The sequence below is a fragment of the Miniopterus schreibersii genome (assembly GCF_964146895.1).
Source record: "Miniopterus schreibersii genome assembly, chromosome: 6".
In the NCBI taxonomy this organism is placed as follows: domain Eukaryota; kingdom Metazoa; phylum Chordata; class Mammalia; order Chiroptera; family Miniopteridae; genus Miniopterus; species Miniopterus schreibersii.
In genome coordinates, this window is record NC_138107.1 from 78255685 (window position 1) to 78274583 (window position 18899).

At 38.2% G+C, this 18899-nt stretch overlaps 1 protein-coding gene across 6 annotated transcripts in view; it reads left to right on the forward strand.

Moving 5' to 3' along the window:
* The window catches only part of UTRN (utrophin), a 398636-nt gene that overhangs the window by 272339 nt on the left and 107398 nt on the right, over window positions 1–18899 (forward strand). For all 6 annotated transcript variants that reach the window (XM_081141495.1, XM_081141496.1, XM_081141497.1 and 3 more), the window contains one exon: window positions 8450–8606. In XM_081141495.1, the coding sequence (XP_080997621.1) occupies window positions 8450–8606 (157 nt within the window). The remainder of the gene's footprint in view (window positions 1–8449; window positions 8607–18899) is intronic.

An 18899-nucleotide genomic window follows, 5' to 3' on the forward strand; every position in this document is an offset into this window, starting at 1 on the left:
GTAAGATCAGGGCTGCAGAGTCCAGCTGTAAGTAGATGGGCTTTGATGACTCTTTGCCAGGTCATTTTGTGATTGAGGCAAAAATCTGATTGCAGGGGACTAAAGAGTCAGTGGGAAGTGAGGCACTGGAAACAGAACTGAGTGAGCACAGTCTCTTTTTCTCAAGTAACTACCCTGAAGGGAAGGGGAGAGAGAGAACACATTGCTATAACTGTATTATTACCCATAACACTATCGTAAGTGTGTAACAGCTGGCAGGCTACATCTATATCTCTATTGACCTTTCTCTGCTTTCATACAGATAAAGTATGTTCAAAGTAATGAGTAATGTAGTCTTCATTTTTATCTTCAAAAAGTGGACAAGATAAATTTTATGAACATATTCATCATTACGTAGACATTTATAAAAGATAAAATGGTTTATTATTCTCAGTAGTGGACCCTCATGTAGGAAGCACACCTCAGAGAGAAGCGGTAGAGGACAGTGTTTCATGTTATACTCCCGAGCTAGACTGCCTGGGTTTAAACCTGGCTTTGCCACCTAGCAGCCGTGGCACTGTGGGGAGGTTGCTTAGCCTATTATTGGTCCCATTGATTACCATTCTGTTTGGCACTGAGCAGTTCAAAGGACATAGAAATTCTCTCTACTCCATCTTTTTCTGTCTTTATTCACTAATACTGGGAAATTCTGAGAAGGTCCCCAAGAAGACTGCATCCTGAACAAATACGAACCAAAAGTATGGCCAAGAGAGAATAACAGTGCCATGTGAGTTACTGAGCTTGGAGGCTAGAGCTTAGAGTAAGAGCTAAATGGGGCTGTTCACTGCACCCCAGAATGAGGCAGAAATCACCAGCAGTCACTGGTCAAGGTGGTCTCTGGAGTGGGGCGCCCTGCATGGAAGAATAGGGAGAACTCAGCATCTGCACACCTGTTATCAGGAGGTAAGGGTGGGCTGAGCTAAGCACATCAGTGATCCCCAGATTACAGATCAGACCCCTCCCTCCACCTCCACAGGGACTGAGAGAGTAAAGGGGCGGGGAAGAGGCCGGGAGGTGCTTAGTGAGAAAACCCCTACCTGTGGCAGGGACTGTTCTCATTGGCAAATACGCAGAGACAGCCGGTCTCCCAGCCACCTGCCCCCTTCAGTCCTTACTGAAAATGATGCCTGTTAAGCACACTGAATTTCTGCGTCTCTGTTTTTCCCTCTCATTCCTTTAAAGTCTACCCTTAACACTGGCTTCTCTTCTGAACAAAGTCCCCTGTGCCTTTAATATTTCCATAAGCTCTAACACCACTTTTCTTTATAATTGAAAGCTGGCTTTCCCCTTAATTGCCCGGTTTTCTTAAATTTAATTAAATTTAAGTTTAACTTGCCCATTTTCCTCACCTGGCAGACTGTGGGAATAATCTGCATATTTAACAACTGGTATGGACACCAAACAATCAGAATGGCAACCGTAGACTTCTGCTGTGGCACCCTGGCATGCTGGCTGAACAGGAGCCCTGCCACGCAGCTGGTAAAGCGTTGCTTCGCCATCTGCGCCCAGCTTCTCCTTAGAAGTGGAGCATCCATTAGTCTACGCTCGCACCAGCTAATCCCTGCTTCCTCCTGTCTGCAGGGCCCTCCTCTACTTTCCTCACTGATTCGAGCATCTGACGTCCCCCTCCTTCATCTTTCCTTCAGTTGTCATTCTTGATGTCGATATCCATGTTGATAACTTTTTATATTTTCACTTCCAAGTTTCAGTTTTTACTTTATCTCTAAAAGAGATGAAGTCTTTATCCTGCCTGGCTGGTGTGGTTCAGCGGTTGAGCATCGACCTAGTAGCCAGGAGATCTCGGTTTGATTCCCGGTCAGGGCACATGCCCAGGTTGCGGGCTCGATCCCCAGTCAGGGGCATACAGGACACAGCAGATCAGTGACTCTCTCAGCATTGATGTTTCTCTCTCTCTCCCTCTCCCTTCCTCTCTCTGAAATCAATAAAGATTTATTTTTAAAAAAGAAAAGCCTTTACCCCATTCTGTTTCCACGTCCCAGAGACTTGGCCCTACCTGAGACTCAGCTAATGCCCCATGTCATCCTGGCATCCCTGAGATGACTGATCTCCAGGAAAAAGAGCACACGTTTTATTTTACTACGTTCCACCTGGCCACCTGCATCCGAATGCCACTGATTTGCCATGTTAGGTAGAGAAGAGCCCTCTGTTGTATCAAATACGAATTGCTTACAATGTCATTGATAAATCAACTCTCCATCACATTAAAGTTTTGGATCTTCTGAAGAGGGTACCTTCTTTCGTTACCTTACTATATACCAGGACCATCTCTATACTATTATCTAACTTGATAGTGTTGTCCTGTATATATAATTCACCTAACATATTACAACTAGATTTTTTAAAAAACACACATCTTGAATTTCCTCCCCCCCACTTGAATTTTCTGTCTGCTTTTCAGATCTCTGACACTCTGATGACCGCACCCTCTTTTTCCCCCTGCTCTTAATTCTGGTCTACTTAGTGTTACACTAGAAAGTGAAAAAGAATAACATTTCTTTACTCTAGTTTGCTCCTTTCTGCTTAGAATTGGTGTGTGATTCTGAATGATTTTCTATCATGTTCACCACCATGCCTATTTTGAAAAGATTTTGACTCCTCGTTAGCTCCCAAACTGCTCCCCAAACTCCCCCTCTGTGGGTGGTCTTGCTTAATTTTTCTGAGAGTGAGGCCATCTGATGAATGCCCCTTCTGTGGGTTCTCAATTTCCAACTGTGTTTTAATTGCGATAACGTTAATATTCTCAAGCAGGGGCCATTTGCTCTAATGTATCATCATTTTTAAGAGAGAATATCTGCCAGAGATCATAATAACAATTAATATTTATTGAACATTCATGTGCCAAACCTGCACTAAGTGCTTTAGAGACATTACCTCCTTTGACCATGGTGTGGTCACTGAACTATGTAATAGTATTTGGCTCAATACCTTGGTTAATATCTTAAACTTTATTTTGTAGTCTTTTTGGATGAGTATGATTAAACTTTTTAAATACTAAAAACCAAGGTCCCAAATATTCTTTTGTGATCAAAACACAATACATAGTATTGTATATTATACTTGGAACAGCGTAAGAAGAGATAGCTAATGACTTGAAACTTAGTTAGAAGATACGCTCTTAGGAATTTTAACAATATTTTTTTCTCCCTGGGAAAATGTGAATTGGAAATATACTAATAAATTCAATAATGGGAATGACATGGCTTAAATTTTTATATGACATTTATTTAATTTAGGATTGTGTTAATTAAATATCCACTTATCAGTTTAGTGATGTTTAATATAAGTCCTTATTAACATATGGTTTCAAAGGCCAGTGGAATCGTCAAATCTAATGAAAACAGAGTTCAAAGACAAAATTCTATCATCCTATTCTTTTATGAGCCTCTTAGAAATTCAGGACACCTTTTAAAAAGCCGTTAGAGAAGATTAACCTTTAACATCATCATTACATTGAATGTTATCACATTTTACAATGTCACTGACTCCACTTTTAACCTTAGGTAGTTGATTTTGCTAAGCATGTTGTAAAACTACTAAAATTTCCTTTTCCCAGATCTGGTAGAGGAAGGCTCTGCTGAGCTCCTTTCTTTCTTGCTCTGATTCAGTGCTCTGCCGTGCAACCTTCTACAGTGATGCTAATGTCCTCTGTCAGCACCATTCAGTACGGCAGCCACTAGCCACGTGTGGCATGGCGAGCCCTAGAAATGTAGCTAGTGCAACTGATGAACTGAATTTCAAATTGCATTTATTTTAATTAACTGAAATTTAATTGAAATAGCCACATGGTGCCGGTGGCTACCGTATTGGAAGCCCAGCTTTAGTGTTTCTTCTGCACAGGCTGAATTCTGAGGACTTCACTTTTTTCTCCTAATGGGCCTTCATTCTCTTTCTAGAAGCAGGAGTAATCCTCTTTTAATGTTGCTGGTTATTCTTGTACTAACAAAGGTATTTTCTTTTATTATATCTTTAACTTATAATCTATGAGTGTCAACATACACTAAAACTAAATTTGATTTGTAGTGAGAATTGGACATCTAATTCTAAAGTCCTTGCACAGTAGGGGATAGTATGTCTTTGTGCCTCTTACCTTTGGGTCATTCTGTTCTTTGGTAGACCTGCTTCCCAAATGTCTACAAACATTTCTGGGTAGTTTCTATGCGCTCTCTTAAGGGCTGCCTGTGATGGAAGCAATGTAGTGGAAAGAGCTTGGACTTTAGATTGGATTCTAAATTCTCACCATGGCTTCCTGAGCAAGTTCCTTCCTTCTCTGAGCCATTTTCCCCTCTTGGAGTTGTTGATAGGTTTCCTGCTTCAGAGTATTTTCCCTGACTTCACCCCAGAACTTTCTATCTCTGAAGCAGTGTAGTACCCAATGTCAGAGTGGTTGCTCCATAAATGTTTGTTTGTATTGAATAAATGAAAAAAAAGTTTTATTTTAATAAATTTCCCTTCTTACTCACAAAATTTCTTTACTTTTTCATATCTGTACACTGGGAGAAGCACTAAAAACTTATTTGAAAAAGCACTGGAAGGTAGAGGCATCTGGTGATTTAAAATAAATAATACACCGTTTCTTCCATCCTTCCATCCTTTCTTTCTCTCTCTCTCTCACTTTCTCTCTTGCTCTCTCCCTCTTTCTTTATTTCTTGGACATAAAGTATAGCATAGGGAATACAGTCAATAATATTATAATAACTGTGTATAGTATCAGATGGGTACTAGACTTATGGGGGGGGTCACTTCATATAAATGTCTAACCACTATGCTAGACATCTGAAACTAATATAATATCGCATGTCATCTGCATTTGAAAAATAAAACAAATTTTAAAAATAAATGGCAGGAGACATTCTACTATAGTTAAATAATTATCATTTTTATGAATCTTCACCTTCTAAAAACTTTTTGCATATTTTTATAAGTAATTTGTCACTTAAAAATGTTTAGACAGTTGTAAAATATATGATTCAACCCCCAAAGAGAGAATTTTAGAAAGCATATTGTTCAGTAGACATCATCCTAGGTTGGTAACACATTCAATGAAGGTATTTATTATTTTGCCCGTGTCAAGTGCCCAAAGAATGAACTGAAGCAGGTGAGAGTTCAGATAACGAGTCAATTATCCATGATGTCAGTGGGCCACGGGTATGTGTCGAATGAAGAAATGTTTTAAGTGAAGATTCTGGAAACATGATTGATGACTGGTTCTAAAGTCTATGGGAAATGTAAGCTTTAAAATGTTTAGAGTCAAACTGAGAAAGTATAATTAACACCATACACACATTTAAGGTTTCTTCTTGCAGAGCATTCAACCCATTGCCCAAGAAAAAGCTTTCATCTTGAAAGATGAAAGAATTAAATCGAAACTAGAACACTGAAGGCTACTAAGGAAGCACGCATTTAATTGGGCATATGGTAGTAATCCACTAGACACAGTTATAGCCTATTGGAGGGTAACCAAGACAGATTTCCAGGCAGAGATTCTGCCAGATCAGGTTGCTTTATACTATGGAAAAAGAAAGATGCAGGAAAGTACATATATCATGTCATCTTTTTTTAAATTTCAGAGTCACTTCAGTATCTCTTTTATAAAAGTATTGTCTTCATCTTTATAAATAGTTCTTCAGGTGCTGAGTGCCTTAGATTTCAATGGTAGATTTCATTATTTCTATTTAGTCAAAAGAGTTAATTGCATTGAAAAAGACATTTGCATGCTCTCCAAAAACAATGAGTGTGTAACTGGAAATAAAAGGAATGCCTGCTTTGTTATTGATTACAGAGCGAAGCTACAGACATTGAAGATGCAGGGCCAAGTCTAAACTAAGAGGCAGGGGATATGCATAAGTGTTTCATACAGAGAAACTCCAGCACTTCCTGATCTACTAAAGACCTCTGATTTCCACTCTGATTTCTAGCGGTCTTTTTAAAAAATTTGCATTTAAAAATACTGGAAAGGAATTGCATCAGGTCAGTCAAACATACTTATTGGCAGAATCGTTTTTTAACTGTCAGAGAGAGTTTCTAGTTAATATAATTGAAATTAGTTCTGCTCTGTGAGGAGTAAAATCATTGTTTATCAGGGATAGGTAATTACATATTTGGCCTAAAATTAATCAATATGAACACAGAAAAGCTGGTGCTTGAGCAGAATTGGAATCTCATTAAAGAACAATTTTATACAGCATAGGGAATATAGTCAATAGTATTGTAAATATTATATATGGTGTCGGATGAGTCCTAGACCTGTCAGGGTGACCACTTTTGTCAGGTGTATAAATGTCTAATCACTATGTTTTACATCTGAAACTAATATAATAATGTATGTCAACTATAATTGAAAAATAATTTTTAAAAAGACAACTATAAAAAAGAGGCGACTCAAAGAAAGGAACAGTTTTGTAAAATGAGGTCAATTTTAGCATCTGTAGAATGAATAGAAAAGACTAAGTGCAAGAGAATAAAATTTTTAATCACGTAATTGTCAAAGAATTGTAAAATACCTCAAACTTCTTTTTGTATTTAAAAATTATTTTTTATTCTTTTATACCTAGCTCCTTTGAATAAAACATAGAATTTTAATTTCTTTTCTATTAGCCAGATGACAATGGAACTGGAAATAGATTACAGGACAATTGGCCTTTTGTATGTGACTGAATAGCTGGTTCATGCTATTTTAGAGATATGCAGAACTCCATGATTTTTCTTTTAACCTAGAATATTGGCTGATAGACTGTGGTTATTATTTTTTGAATTGCAGATGAACTAGAGATTAATGATTTATAGTTCTGAAAACATTATGAATTTCTAAACAAAGACTTAAGATATTGTTGCTCTGTTTCTGGGAGTACCACCTAATGTGATCAATGGGGAAATATGTGTTTGAATTATTTAGAGCTGAGTTATGAGACAGCCTCAAGTAGATCAGATGTCCAAAAAAAAGGAAAAAAATCACTGGTAGGCCTGAGGGACAGTAGTGGCCATGCCTGGTATCACTCAGTAAAAGAGCAGCTTTGTGGAAGTGGGACTCCTAATACCAATGTCAAGGTGGGAATTGTTGTCTGAGAGGGTATGAAGCCTGATCAACAGAGGTTTCTTGCACCAGGAGTTGCCCCAAATCTTTTCTCATCATGTCTTTAGTCTTTGCAAACTATTGCATAACAAGGCTCATGTCTGTCTCTGTAGCCTTGCCCCTTTGATCTGAAAGGCCAAGGTAATTCCATTTCATACAGTTTAGAGCTTAAGTCCACATTCAGTCTGCCCACTGGGGTGAAGTAGGATCGAGTAAATGCTGATTTCTTGAGTCTCTGCAGTTGTTTCCGATGGATCTTTCGTTTCAAATCCAGCCCATGTGGTATGGGCTGGAGACTGGATAAGTGGGATTTCTCCAAGGCCCTTACAGGAACAACTAACGAATTGTTCTTTTGTTTGCATTGCTATTCTCAAAAGCCTTGGCTGTTATTGGAGTCTTCATCATATAAAGATGTATTTCTTAAACATGGTTTCCAGACTATGAAGTTCATAATTTAAGTATCTGAGTGTACTTTTCTGTGTGAAAAACAGAAATTATTATTGAAACAAAGACTTACTTTTACATCAGACTATAAAGTACTGCAGTCAGTGATTTCTGCTCAATTGTTTCTATTTACAGTGGACATTTGTCACTGGATGTCGGTCAGCCTTAAGCCAAATAGCATTCTGTCCAAGAAATGCCTTATCGTTTTCCAACTTTTCGATGTTATTGTTGGTGATGTTCTGCTTTCAGTAATTTATTTGGTTGCAAAAGAAATCAGGACATTGGTAATTTCCTTTTCTAAAAATTAAGTAGTTTTTTTTGGAAAGAAAAATAATATTGCCTGTTGTAAATACTCAGTTAGTACAAAAACACATAAAAAATAAGTGTTTACTGTGTTCTCAGTGTAACCACAGCTGGTATATATCTTTCTAAACATTGTTTATACATATAATTTCTTTCTGCTCTATCCCTCTCTTCATGTTAATAGATGAAATGAGAAAATGTTATTCTGAATATGCATATATACTACACATAAACTACTGAAACTTGTTTTTATAATTTTACATTTTATTATGGACATTCTTCTTGAAAGTCTCATGTTTATGCTTTTGTGGTGTGGAGCTGTACATTTTAAGTTTTGATAGATAGTACCAACATACCCTTTGAATTCAAAATAACTTTCTCACAGGGAAATAATATATTCGATAGTACTGTAATAACTATAATTTTATTATTAGTTTTATTTTTTACAAAGAGTCAGCCTCTTTCTTGGACATGAACATCAGTCGGTCGTACAAAATTATTAGGCTAAAAGAAAATATGTAATTTTTTGGATGCAACTCAAACATCTAAATGTGATCAGCATTCTCTCAACAGGGCCCATCTGGAGGCCAGTGCTGAGAAGTGGAACAGGTTGCTGATGTCCTTGGAAGAGCTGATCAAGTGGCTGAATGTGAAAGATGAAGAGATCAAAAACCAAATGCCTATTGGGGGGGATGTTCCGGCCTTACAGCTCCAGTACGATCATTGTAAAGTAAGTTGACAGCATATGGTGGGTAGTTTTTAAATTAATTTTTATTTTGGTGAAGTAAATAATGAGAATAAAATTCTAGATAAATGTCAGTTGAACCAATTATCACAGCCCCCACTTCTAAATTTCAGTATTTAGGCACTTATTTTAAATTATATCCATTGCTTCCATTTGTTTCAAATTAATTATTCTTTTCATATTTAACTAAACTTTTTTTTAAAAAAATTACAGATATCTAAAGCATAATATTGTTTTTAAGTAATTATGAAATTTATCTAACTTTCCAATAGTTTTAAGATATTAATATATTATATTGGGGAAATTTTTTGTACTACAAGTTAATCTTAAATTCAAAAGCCATAGAGTCATAAAGACTTAACAAAATTTATAATAAATAAGGTAAAAAAAAATAAGGACTTGTGGCAGTAAGAAAACAGAATGGACTTAAGTCTTACTTTTTATTAAAACCGCAATCTTAAGGTATGAAATGACTACTGTAGTCTGGCTTTAGCAAGTAAGGTGCATCTCAGCATTTCCAGTAAGTCTAGCTATTTTCCACGCCAACCCCCGCCCCCAGCAAGGTCACCCTGTTTGATGCTGTTTCCGTCTATCTTAGAGCACTGTATGCATTTGGTATCCTTCGACCCTTTAGACCCAGGCATTTAGTTAATAAAGACAATACCAATTATGATTGTGATGACAATGTTGGTTCTTTCATTCAGCAAGGACTTATTGAGTGCCCAGTGTGCAGTAGGCACTGTCAGTCAGTGGTGGAGCAACAATGAACAAAGTTCTTGCCTCATTTTGAGTAGTAAGGGAGACAGACAATAAACAAACAATAAATACATAATATGTCCCATGGTAACAAGTGAAATGAAAAGTCAGTGATGCCGGGGGGAGGGTACCATCCGGGAACAGTGACGGGTGGGTCCAGTTACAAGTGGAGCAGTTGGTCTTCAGTAGAATGGCAAAGAGTTCATCCATTTAACAGGTAGCTGTCTGAATCGGAATTACTTTATTTTGAACCACACAGTAATATTTAGAGAAGTTAATGCTAAATCAGAATGTTTACAGATTACGAGATGATTTTTTTTTTTAAGGAGACAAAGACATTTAACACTGATTTGCTAATTATTCTGGGAAATATAGTCACATAAATGCAAGCCTTGAATGTCATTGCACACAAGTTTTTAGAGATGAATTTAAAAAGCAATATGTCGTTCAGCTGTGGAAAGACAAATACACATCCATAGAGGCATCTAAAAACCACCTGTGTGGAGACTACATGAATAAGCACTTAAGCTTTACATTAAAATGTCCAGTGATGTCATTGTGTATGGAGTAAAAAGCTGTAGCTGTCCTGGGTGGTGAGTAAGCAGAAAGCCCCTAGCAGAGCCTAGCCTCACAGTCTGTTACACATTGAAATGAGTGATGGCATCATTTCCTTCTGTAATGTGTCTCAGGGACTGATATTATGAAGCATCACTGTATTTTGAATCCTTAATTAAATGCTTATACTTTCTTGGATGTCTTAACCAGTGACTCAGAACATTATAGGTTTTCAGCAACAACAATAATAAATACTTGGTTTAATATTTAACAAAATGTACACTTAGGCAGACTCATTAAATAATAATAATAGTAAGTCAAAGGGCCCTGACAGTCAAGTGTTCGGCATGGGGCCTGGCACACGGGAAACTCTCAGTAAGCAGTGAATCTGTCGGGACAGTTTTTTTGTTTGTTTGTTTTTTTAATGATATTTTTATTGATTTCAGAGAGAGGAAAGGAGAGGGAGAGAGAGATAGAAACATCAATGATGAAAGAGTCATTGATCGGCTGCCTCCTGCACGCCCCCGACTGGGGATCGAGCCCGCAACCCAGGCGTGTGCCCTGACCGGGAATTGAACCTCGATCTCCTGGATCCTAGGTCGACGCTCAACCGCTGAGCCACACCAGCTGGGCTGTCAGGACAGTTCTGATCATTTTTGTTTTGTATAAAACTAAGGCTAAATGAGTTATTTTAATTAAATAAAAGGGTACTAATACCTGTTATTTACCATCTAGTACAGCCCAGGAGAAGTAACTTCACCTCACCATCTAGGATTAACCTGTTAAATTAGACAGTGGTCACCTTCCAGTCCTTACAAATGTTAGTTTGTAAATAACACAGTCATTTTTTTCTCATCTGAGTACATATTTAATTCCCTTGAATGTAAAAATAAATTACTACTTTAAAATATATAATATTAATGGCTATTTTGGAATAAATGGGTAGTTGAATTTTATATATAATGACTTAAAATTTTAGTATTTTAAAACTTTTATAGAAATCAGCGTCACTTATACACAGGTTCACTTTTGAGAGTGTGATATTGTCATTCAATCAACAATTACTTGGAAAGTGCCTACAACGTGTGTAGCGTTCATGTGTGATGTTATGGATTTGCTTCAGTCAGATACTTGAAGTTTGGATAAAATTGCAGGTGCAGGTCTTGCTATACAGCTTTTACTTCACTTTCATACCAATGTAAATAGTAAGTTACGTGGGGGCGGTTACCAGAGATTTAACACGCTTTCTCCGATAAGAGGCATGTTTGATTGTAAAAAGGAAACCGCCTAGAATAATTGAAAATGTAAAATTTCTTGTGTGTTTGTCCATTCCCTCAGGACTGCTCTGTTGTTTCCTTAGTGCACTGTAATTCCTATATTCAAATCTCATTATGTAAGATTATATTAGGGCCTTAAACTGAATTGCCAAGAGAGATAAGCAAACTTACTCATTAAAATAACAAATGTGAACATTTTCTTTAAAACAGCAACACTCCACAATAAAATTTTCTGTGTGTGCGTGCGTGTGTGTGTGTGTGTTTGTGTGTTTTCCCTGGTAAAGCAATCTGAGATTCCTCCTACAAACCTGTCATTTCAAGGTCTTGCTGTGTTACAAGGCTAACTATGTGGGAAATTGGCTTTTTGCTAAAATTGCTTCAAATTAATTTCCAGGTTCCCCTTCTACTTTTCCATCTATGTTGACTTCCTTCTTATCAAACATCAAATGCTCAGCCCCATACAGTCTGTTAGTAAAGAGAAGCAGCAGTTCTGTACCTGCCACACTCCATTCAGTTGTGTGCAGTCTAGCCTGTCACCTAAACCTGATAGGTATATGTGGAACCTCACCCCAAAGGGTTTATCCAAGTCTAGAGGGAGAATCAAGGCAGCTGAAGAGCTGTCACCCGCTGGTGGTGAAATTAACAGTGGACCACAAATGTAGTCAAGAGATAGAGGTCTGTAAAACCAAGAGGTATAGTCCACCCCTTTATTCAGCCCATTGCTGATCAACTGCCTCTGGACTTATTTAGCCCAGAGACAATGTCATTTATCTAGCAGTTTATTTCTTTATTCAGGAAACTTCTATGTTACACCTGATATTTGCCAGACACTTTGCTAGGTACTGGGCATGCATCAGTTTGTGACTGTTTTTGCTGTCACAGATGTCACCCTCTAGCAGCAGAGAAAAGTTTGGAAAGAAGTAACGACAGTAGATATCAAAAGCACTGTAATGTGAGCATGAACACAGGCCAAGCAGGCACAGGTGAATCATGGTTATTTGTACTTGGGAAGATTGGGTTGCACTCCGTAGAGCAAGTAGCCTTTGAGCTAGAGAGAGACCGTGGAATAAGAATTCACTACAGATTTTTACCATAACTTCTGTTAGGAAAATCCTCCAAGTGAGCCCTGGTATGACTTGGAGTATGCAGTAGAGGAAGAGGTATTGCTCATTTCCCTTTTCCATTATATATAGAACAAGACTGAAAGAGAAAGAAAATACAAGTTCAGCACCTAGTACCATACTTTACAGTAGTGAATACTGAATATACTTGCTGGGTAAAGAAATACATTCATGTGTGCATGCATTTTAAATATGTAGGGAAGAATACTTCTTTATCACCCTGAGAAACTGGAGGATGCCTTAGTTTTAGCATCGTATTTAGTATTCTGATTGAGGCATCATTTTTTATGTCAATGGGATGGAACCAAAATAAATTTATACATTATATGTTCATTTAGGGACATTGACCAAAACTTCTAAAGCACTACGAAGGGAGATTTTTTAAAACATTTCATCTGCATACTGATGAAAAGTAAGCCTGTTTTCATTCTCTTTTTCATGTGGTTTTATTAGTGCTATCAAATTTAATGACTCTTCTGCCCCTTTTTTTTTTTTTTACTGTCATATTATAATGATTTCAGATCCATATATGCTGATTTAGCTTTGAAAGCAAGTTGGAAGAGAAAGCCAATTACATTTTAACAGATTCTCCTTATGGTGGTCTCATTTATTTATTTATGTATTGCTTGCGTGCTTCGAGAAGCAGTGCTTTTGTGAACCCAAAAGCTAAGGAAGCCTGCCGTAGCAGCGACACTTCTGTTGCTCTAGCTCAGAGGCCTTGCATCTAGGGCCAGCTTCATGGGTGTGTCCCATGCAGTCACGGTCACTCAGGCTTTGCCCTTAGAAGGGCCCTGCGCTCGGCCTTCTGCTCTGCCGCCAGCATCTTGAAATTCTGAGCACTGTTGGACCAGGGGCCCTGTGATTTCACTTCGCACAGGGTTTGCAAGTGAGATAGCCAGACCTGCTTGCATCAGGAGGGAAGAAGGTCACGTGTATGTTTTGGCATCCGTGAGCCAGCACTTCTACTGTAACGAAAGCCTTTCTGCTCAAGTCAGTAAACCATCCGAGCCCCACGCTCACCCACATGCCCCTCATTGTGACCTGCGATGTCTCCTTGTTAGCTTCGTGCTGGCTGGGTTGTGATTAGTGGTTTCTTTTTGGTCCCCCCTTTCCTGTTGACTCACTGACTCTTATGTTCTGTCTCTTTACTTGACTTTTAGGCCACTACACCAGCCCGGACTCTCACCTCACTGGTAGCTCCTGCTCAGTCTCCTTTGCTGGTTCCCCCCTTTCCCCTCAGCCGCCTAAAATTGGGATGCGCCGGGGGTCAGGCCGTGCCAACTGCTCTCCTCCTGTTCTTTTTTGAACTTGTCTGGTCCCCTGGTTTTTTCTAAGCCATCTATATGCCAACCACTCCGAAATTTATATCTATTTACATGTCATCTCTACATGGAAACCTAATAGGCACCTCCAACTTAATATTAATATGTCCATACCGAATTCCTGAACTTGCCCCTAAAACTTCTTTTACCCAGTCATCCCCATTTCCATGGGTAGAATTCTATTCCAATTGTTAGGTAAAAAACAATAATTATTTCAACATTGTCTCCCTCTCATATTCAGTTTGTTAGGAAATCTTATTGGTTCTATGTTCAAAGTACAGAATCTGAATTTGACTACCTACTACCTATGACAAATTCTTCATAGCTACCGTGATCAGTTTGTGTGTGTTTTTTAGCACAACGGCCAGAGTTTTCCCATTCAAGTAAATCAGAAGTCTTTGGTGGTTCTCTGTCTAATTCAGAATAAAAGCCACAGTCCTCATGGTTTTTCAGACACTACATGATCTGACCTACCTCCATGATCTGCTCCCCTCACTATTACTATTTCCTCTCTTACACCCTGGTTTCAGCCACTCTGGCCTCTTGGTGTGCCTTCAATCATAGCTCCACGGTGCCTTCTATGTCTAGAATTCTCTTTCCCTGATATCCACATGATTAAGTCCAGTGTTTTCAAATATTTCCTCCATGGCACCTTCCCAATGAATGCTACCCACATTTCTTTATTTAATTGTAACCCCCTTCCCAGCATCCTTAATCTCTCTGACACTGTTCTACATTTTTCTTTTTCTCTAGCATTTGTCATCTTCTAATATAATTACTTATTTTCTGTTGTCTCTTTTACTACACCTGGTACTCTAGATGCCCAAGAAATATTTGTTGAATGTTGGATGAATGAAATATACCCAAAGATAATATGTCCTTTGGTATGAATGTTCCTTTTCATCTCTATTTAATCCCTTTTTACTTATTCATGTTTGAAAATATATTACGTTTTGGTAATATTTCTACTTTAAATAGTTGAATCTTTAATAAAGGTAAAAGCCTACAAAAAAGTAAGCAGCAGTCTTTTCTCAAGAGCTAGACCTAATTTCAATTACATGACATACTTGAAGTTGTAAGAAAATTAATCAACACCATTATACTTTATGCTTTAATATTGTTGTCAGCTAAGGGGTTATCTATTTCCCTGTCTTAATACTGCCTAAATTATTCAGAACAAGAGATGGAAAGATTTTTGTATGAAGGGGAAAGAATTGGCATGTGTTGATTGCTGAGATAGCATTTAAAATGTAGCTTATTACTTTACCTTTTTGTGCTGAATACTGCCAGATTCTCCCAGTGTTTGTGCTTCTCTCTTATGTAGAAATTTGACAACTTGAGAACTTGATGATTTATGATTCCTAACAAACCTAGGGTGTAGCTTAAACACATGGACTCTCTCACTCAGTAACTATGGTGTCATGTATTACAATTTATAAATAAATGTAGCTTCAGAGATTTTACTGAAGTAAAACATAAGGAAAAGTTTTATGATTGTTACAGATAATAGAAGTAAGCTTCTAAACATATTTGCAATGCTGTTCTTGAAAAGTAGTAATTTGTTCAATGATAAATGATCTTGATTTCATTTGGCAATCCTTTCTTAAAAGTATAATTTTTAATTATGCAAATAATATTGTATTATAGATTTTGTAATATCAAGAACAAAAAGTTGGTCATAATTTTACCACTGTAACACAAATATTTTCATTTTGCATTATTTCTTTTTTGCATATTCACCTTTCACACAGTTTTAATAGAGTATATAGGTTTTTATTCTATATACTTATATTCACTTAGATATATATGTCATTCCTATTTCTTCACATTGCTATGTAGTCATTATTACAATAATTTTTCAAAGTTACATAATGGTCTCTAGTGTAGCCATACCTTAGTGAACCTAAATATTTTCCAGGTGTTAGGTATTTAAGTTGGTTTCAATTTTTATGAATCATAAATAATGTTATAATGAAAAGTTTTGTGTTTGTAGCTTTTTTCTGGATTATTTTCTTAGGATATATTCCCAAACCTGAAATTCTTGTTTCACACAATATGCACATAGTAATGACTCTTGTCATATTGCCAATCTACTTTCCCAAATGATTGAACCAATTTCTGCCTCCAGCAACATATGAAAGTGAAGGTTCACTCCATTCTTGCCTGTGGTTTCTCATTTTGGGGCCACTTTATGGTGCATGTTGTATTTTTTGGATTAAAAATGCTTGTATTTCATGTCAGTATGGGAATTTATAGAGAGCAGGTTTAGGATGTCAGATGTCTGACTCAAGTTTCTCTCCCAAAGAGAAGGAAGAGGTGAACTGATTGGATGCTTTGATTTAGTTGGGCCTAGAAGGGTAGGGAAAAAGTGGTCCATTGTTTGTTGAACTGATCAGTTGGAGAAATTTGGTATTTATATCAAATTAGAGTGTGTGATGTAATCTGGCTATTTTTTTTCCCCTTACCACCAAAGAGATTAACATTATTATTTTATTCTGGTACAGATTGGTTTACAGAAAGATCCTACATTTATTTGTTTGCTAATCTAAAAATCAAAAGTGACATAAGAGTCTTGCAACTCAGTTTTATGCTTAATGAATACTTTGGCTTAATCTTGGAGGATCATGTAATTCCATTTTTCTCATAAAGAAATAATTTGCCCCACCCAGCCAGCGTGGCTCAGCGGTTGAGCATCGACCTAGGATCCAGGAGATTTCGGTTTGACTCCCAGTCAGGGCACATGCCCGGGTTGCGGGCTCCATCCCCAGTCAGGGGCATGCAGGAGGCAGGCAATTGATGACTCTCTCATCATTGATGTTTCTGTCTCTCTCTCTTTTCCTTCCTCTCTCTGAAATCAATAAAAACATATTAAAAAAAAGAAAAAGAAAGAAAGAATTTGCCTCATAGAATTGTTAAATTCAGTTGTTGCTGCTAACGGAGGGTTGGGTACTCAAACTAGATAAAACAGCTAGAACTTTCCTCCACGTGTAACTTCATAGAGGTTGAAGAGAAAAATTCAGGCTCAGAGAATGATGGTAAGATATTAGATTAGTGTGTTTTAACAGTAGCTGGTTATTCGACAGCACTGAATAGTTTTAACATATGTTTAAATTCACTGTCTCACCTGTGCAGTTACATAGAGTGAGAGAATTTCATTATTACCATGCAGAGAAGTTATGGGGCAAACCCAAGGACTCATGGTGGGTAAGGGTGTGCCTACATGGTACCTACTGGGCTGTAACACAAGTTTTTGGGTTGCAATTTCTCTCTGGTTTTACTACACTACAAAAAAATTTTAACTGTCTCCTTACTGTTTTATACACAAATACAGTACATTGAGTTTCCATTCTACCCTCCGGGGCATAAATGCTAGCCTTCAGAGAAGGTTCAATCTGATGTAGGAGTCAGGTCTGCAGAGAGGCCAGGACAGGCATGCGTGCTGAATGTTCCAGCAAAGCAGATGCCAGGAGCTGTAGAAGCGTAGGGGAGGGAGGGCTGGCTGTGCAGGGGAGCCCGGTGATGTTTATACTATGGTGAGGTAGTATTGGAGCTGGGTCCCTACTGGTAGGAAGGATGACCCTAGTGGATCTCTTTGACTTTGACCAGTGAGTGTCAGTGACATTGCTAAGAAAGCACACAGATATTGTGTCCTGAGAAATAACTTTTTCTATAAAGAGATACTAGGAGATGGCTACTTCTCTGCTCTACTGCTCAGAGTTATTTCATGCTGATTTCTTCTACAAATCAGCTTTATATGAGCTACTCCCATTCCCCAGGAGTTTTCTTTCTTGATTCCCACTTTTTCTTTCAAGTCAGTTTACTTACATCTTCATTCCTTCACCCAACAGATATATGTATTGAGTGTTACAATCTAAATAATGAAAAGGAGCCAGCCATTAGAGATTTGATGCAAAAGCTTTCTGAATTGCAAAGGCCATGAGGCAGCAAAAGCTGGGCATATTCTAGGAATGGAAATAAAGACATTTAGGCTAAAAATCAGGCTTGGAGATCAAGGAAGGTCCAGATCTTGGTCAGTTTAGAATTTGTTCTGAGTGCACCAGGCAACCATTGGAGGGTTTTAGGCAAAAGAGCAAAAGGATCTGATTTATCTATAATTTTAATATCATCTGGAAAATGTAAAGAAAAGTGCTTCCCAGTTGATTTTGGCACTTGATATGCAGACAACTTGGGTGCTGGCTTTAGGTTAGAGAAAGGAGAGGAGACAGGTGTGATTTAAAGAGGGGATGGCACCAGGGTTTAGGACATCTACATCCTCACGGTTCTTCTTCCCTGTTTGTCCAGTGTGACAGGCTGCCGGTTTAGGCTGGAAGAAGATGGCACCGACTCGCCTCTTCCTCCAGGCTCCCTCACACCCCACTTTCTTACTAAGAGACTTGCAGGATCCGCCCATTTCGGTGCTCACAGGAATAACTGATACATTACGGCCGTTTGCTGGGCCAGTGCCATGTTCATGGCGAAAACGAAGAGCAGCTGATTGACTTGTGAGACTTTCTGTCTTAAGCCACAGCCAGTCGTTTCTTTATATACCTTCTTATCCCTTAATTCCCTGCTTTTCCCACTAAATTGAGAAATGTCCCCAGGCCACTGCAGAAGGATCACTGAGAATCTCTCTTCAGGCAGTTCGAGTTGAATGAGGGCTGATTTTCTCTGCTGTCTGACTTTGAAGGGGGCAGAGAAGTGGCAGGAAAAGTGGGCTCTGCTAAAGGCTGGCTCCTAGGAATCGTTGTGAAGGAAAACTCTGATTTTGTGTAGTTAAATTCTGCTATTGGAATCAGACCTTCACTAAGCCGATATTTCAGGGCTTCGTTTGCTTTCAGTGAGCATGCAGACACCACTTGTAGCAGGGAAAACAATGAGAGACCACATTACCTCGCCTGTTTATTCTGTTTACTTCAATTGCTTTTCCCCTAATTACCTTTAAATCTATTTCCAATTTCTTTGTCGTAAGCAGCTCACATATTTTTGATCAGGTAGCTCACGGCCCCCTCCGCCTCCCTCCCTGCCCTGTGTATCTCTCTCCCCAGTGCCCTGTCTGTACTCTCTCAGAGGTTTGTGGCACTTTCTGCATCCTCACTAGCATTATTCTTTCCTCTTTAGTATAAATTCCTTAAGAATTAGGATCATGGCTTACTAATTGTTGTTTCTCTTGTGCCTGGCGTATTTCCTTATAGACTGTATGAATTTAGCATCTGTCTTGAAATTTTTATTTTGGTGGAAATCTTTGTT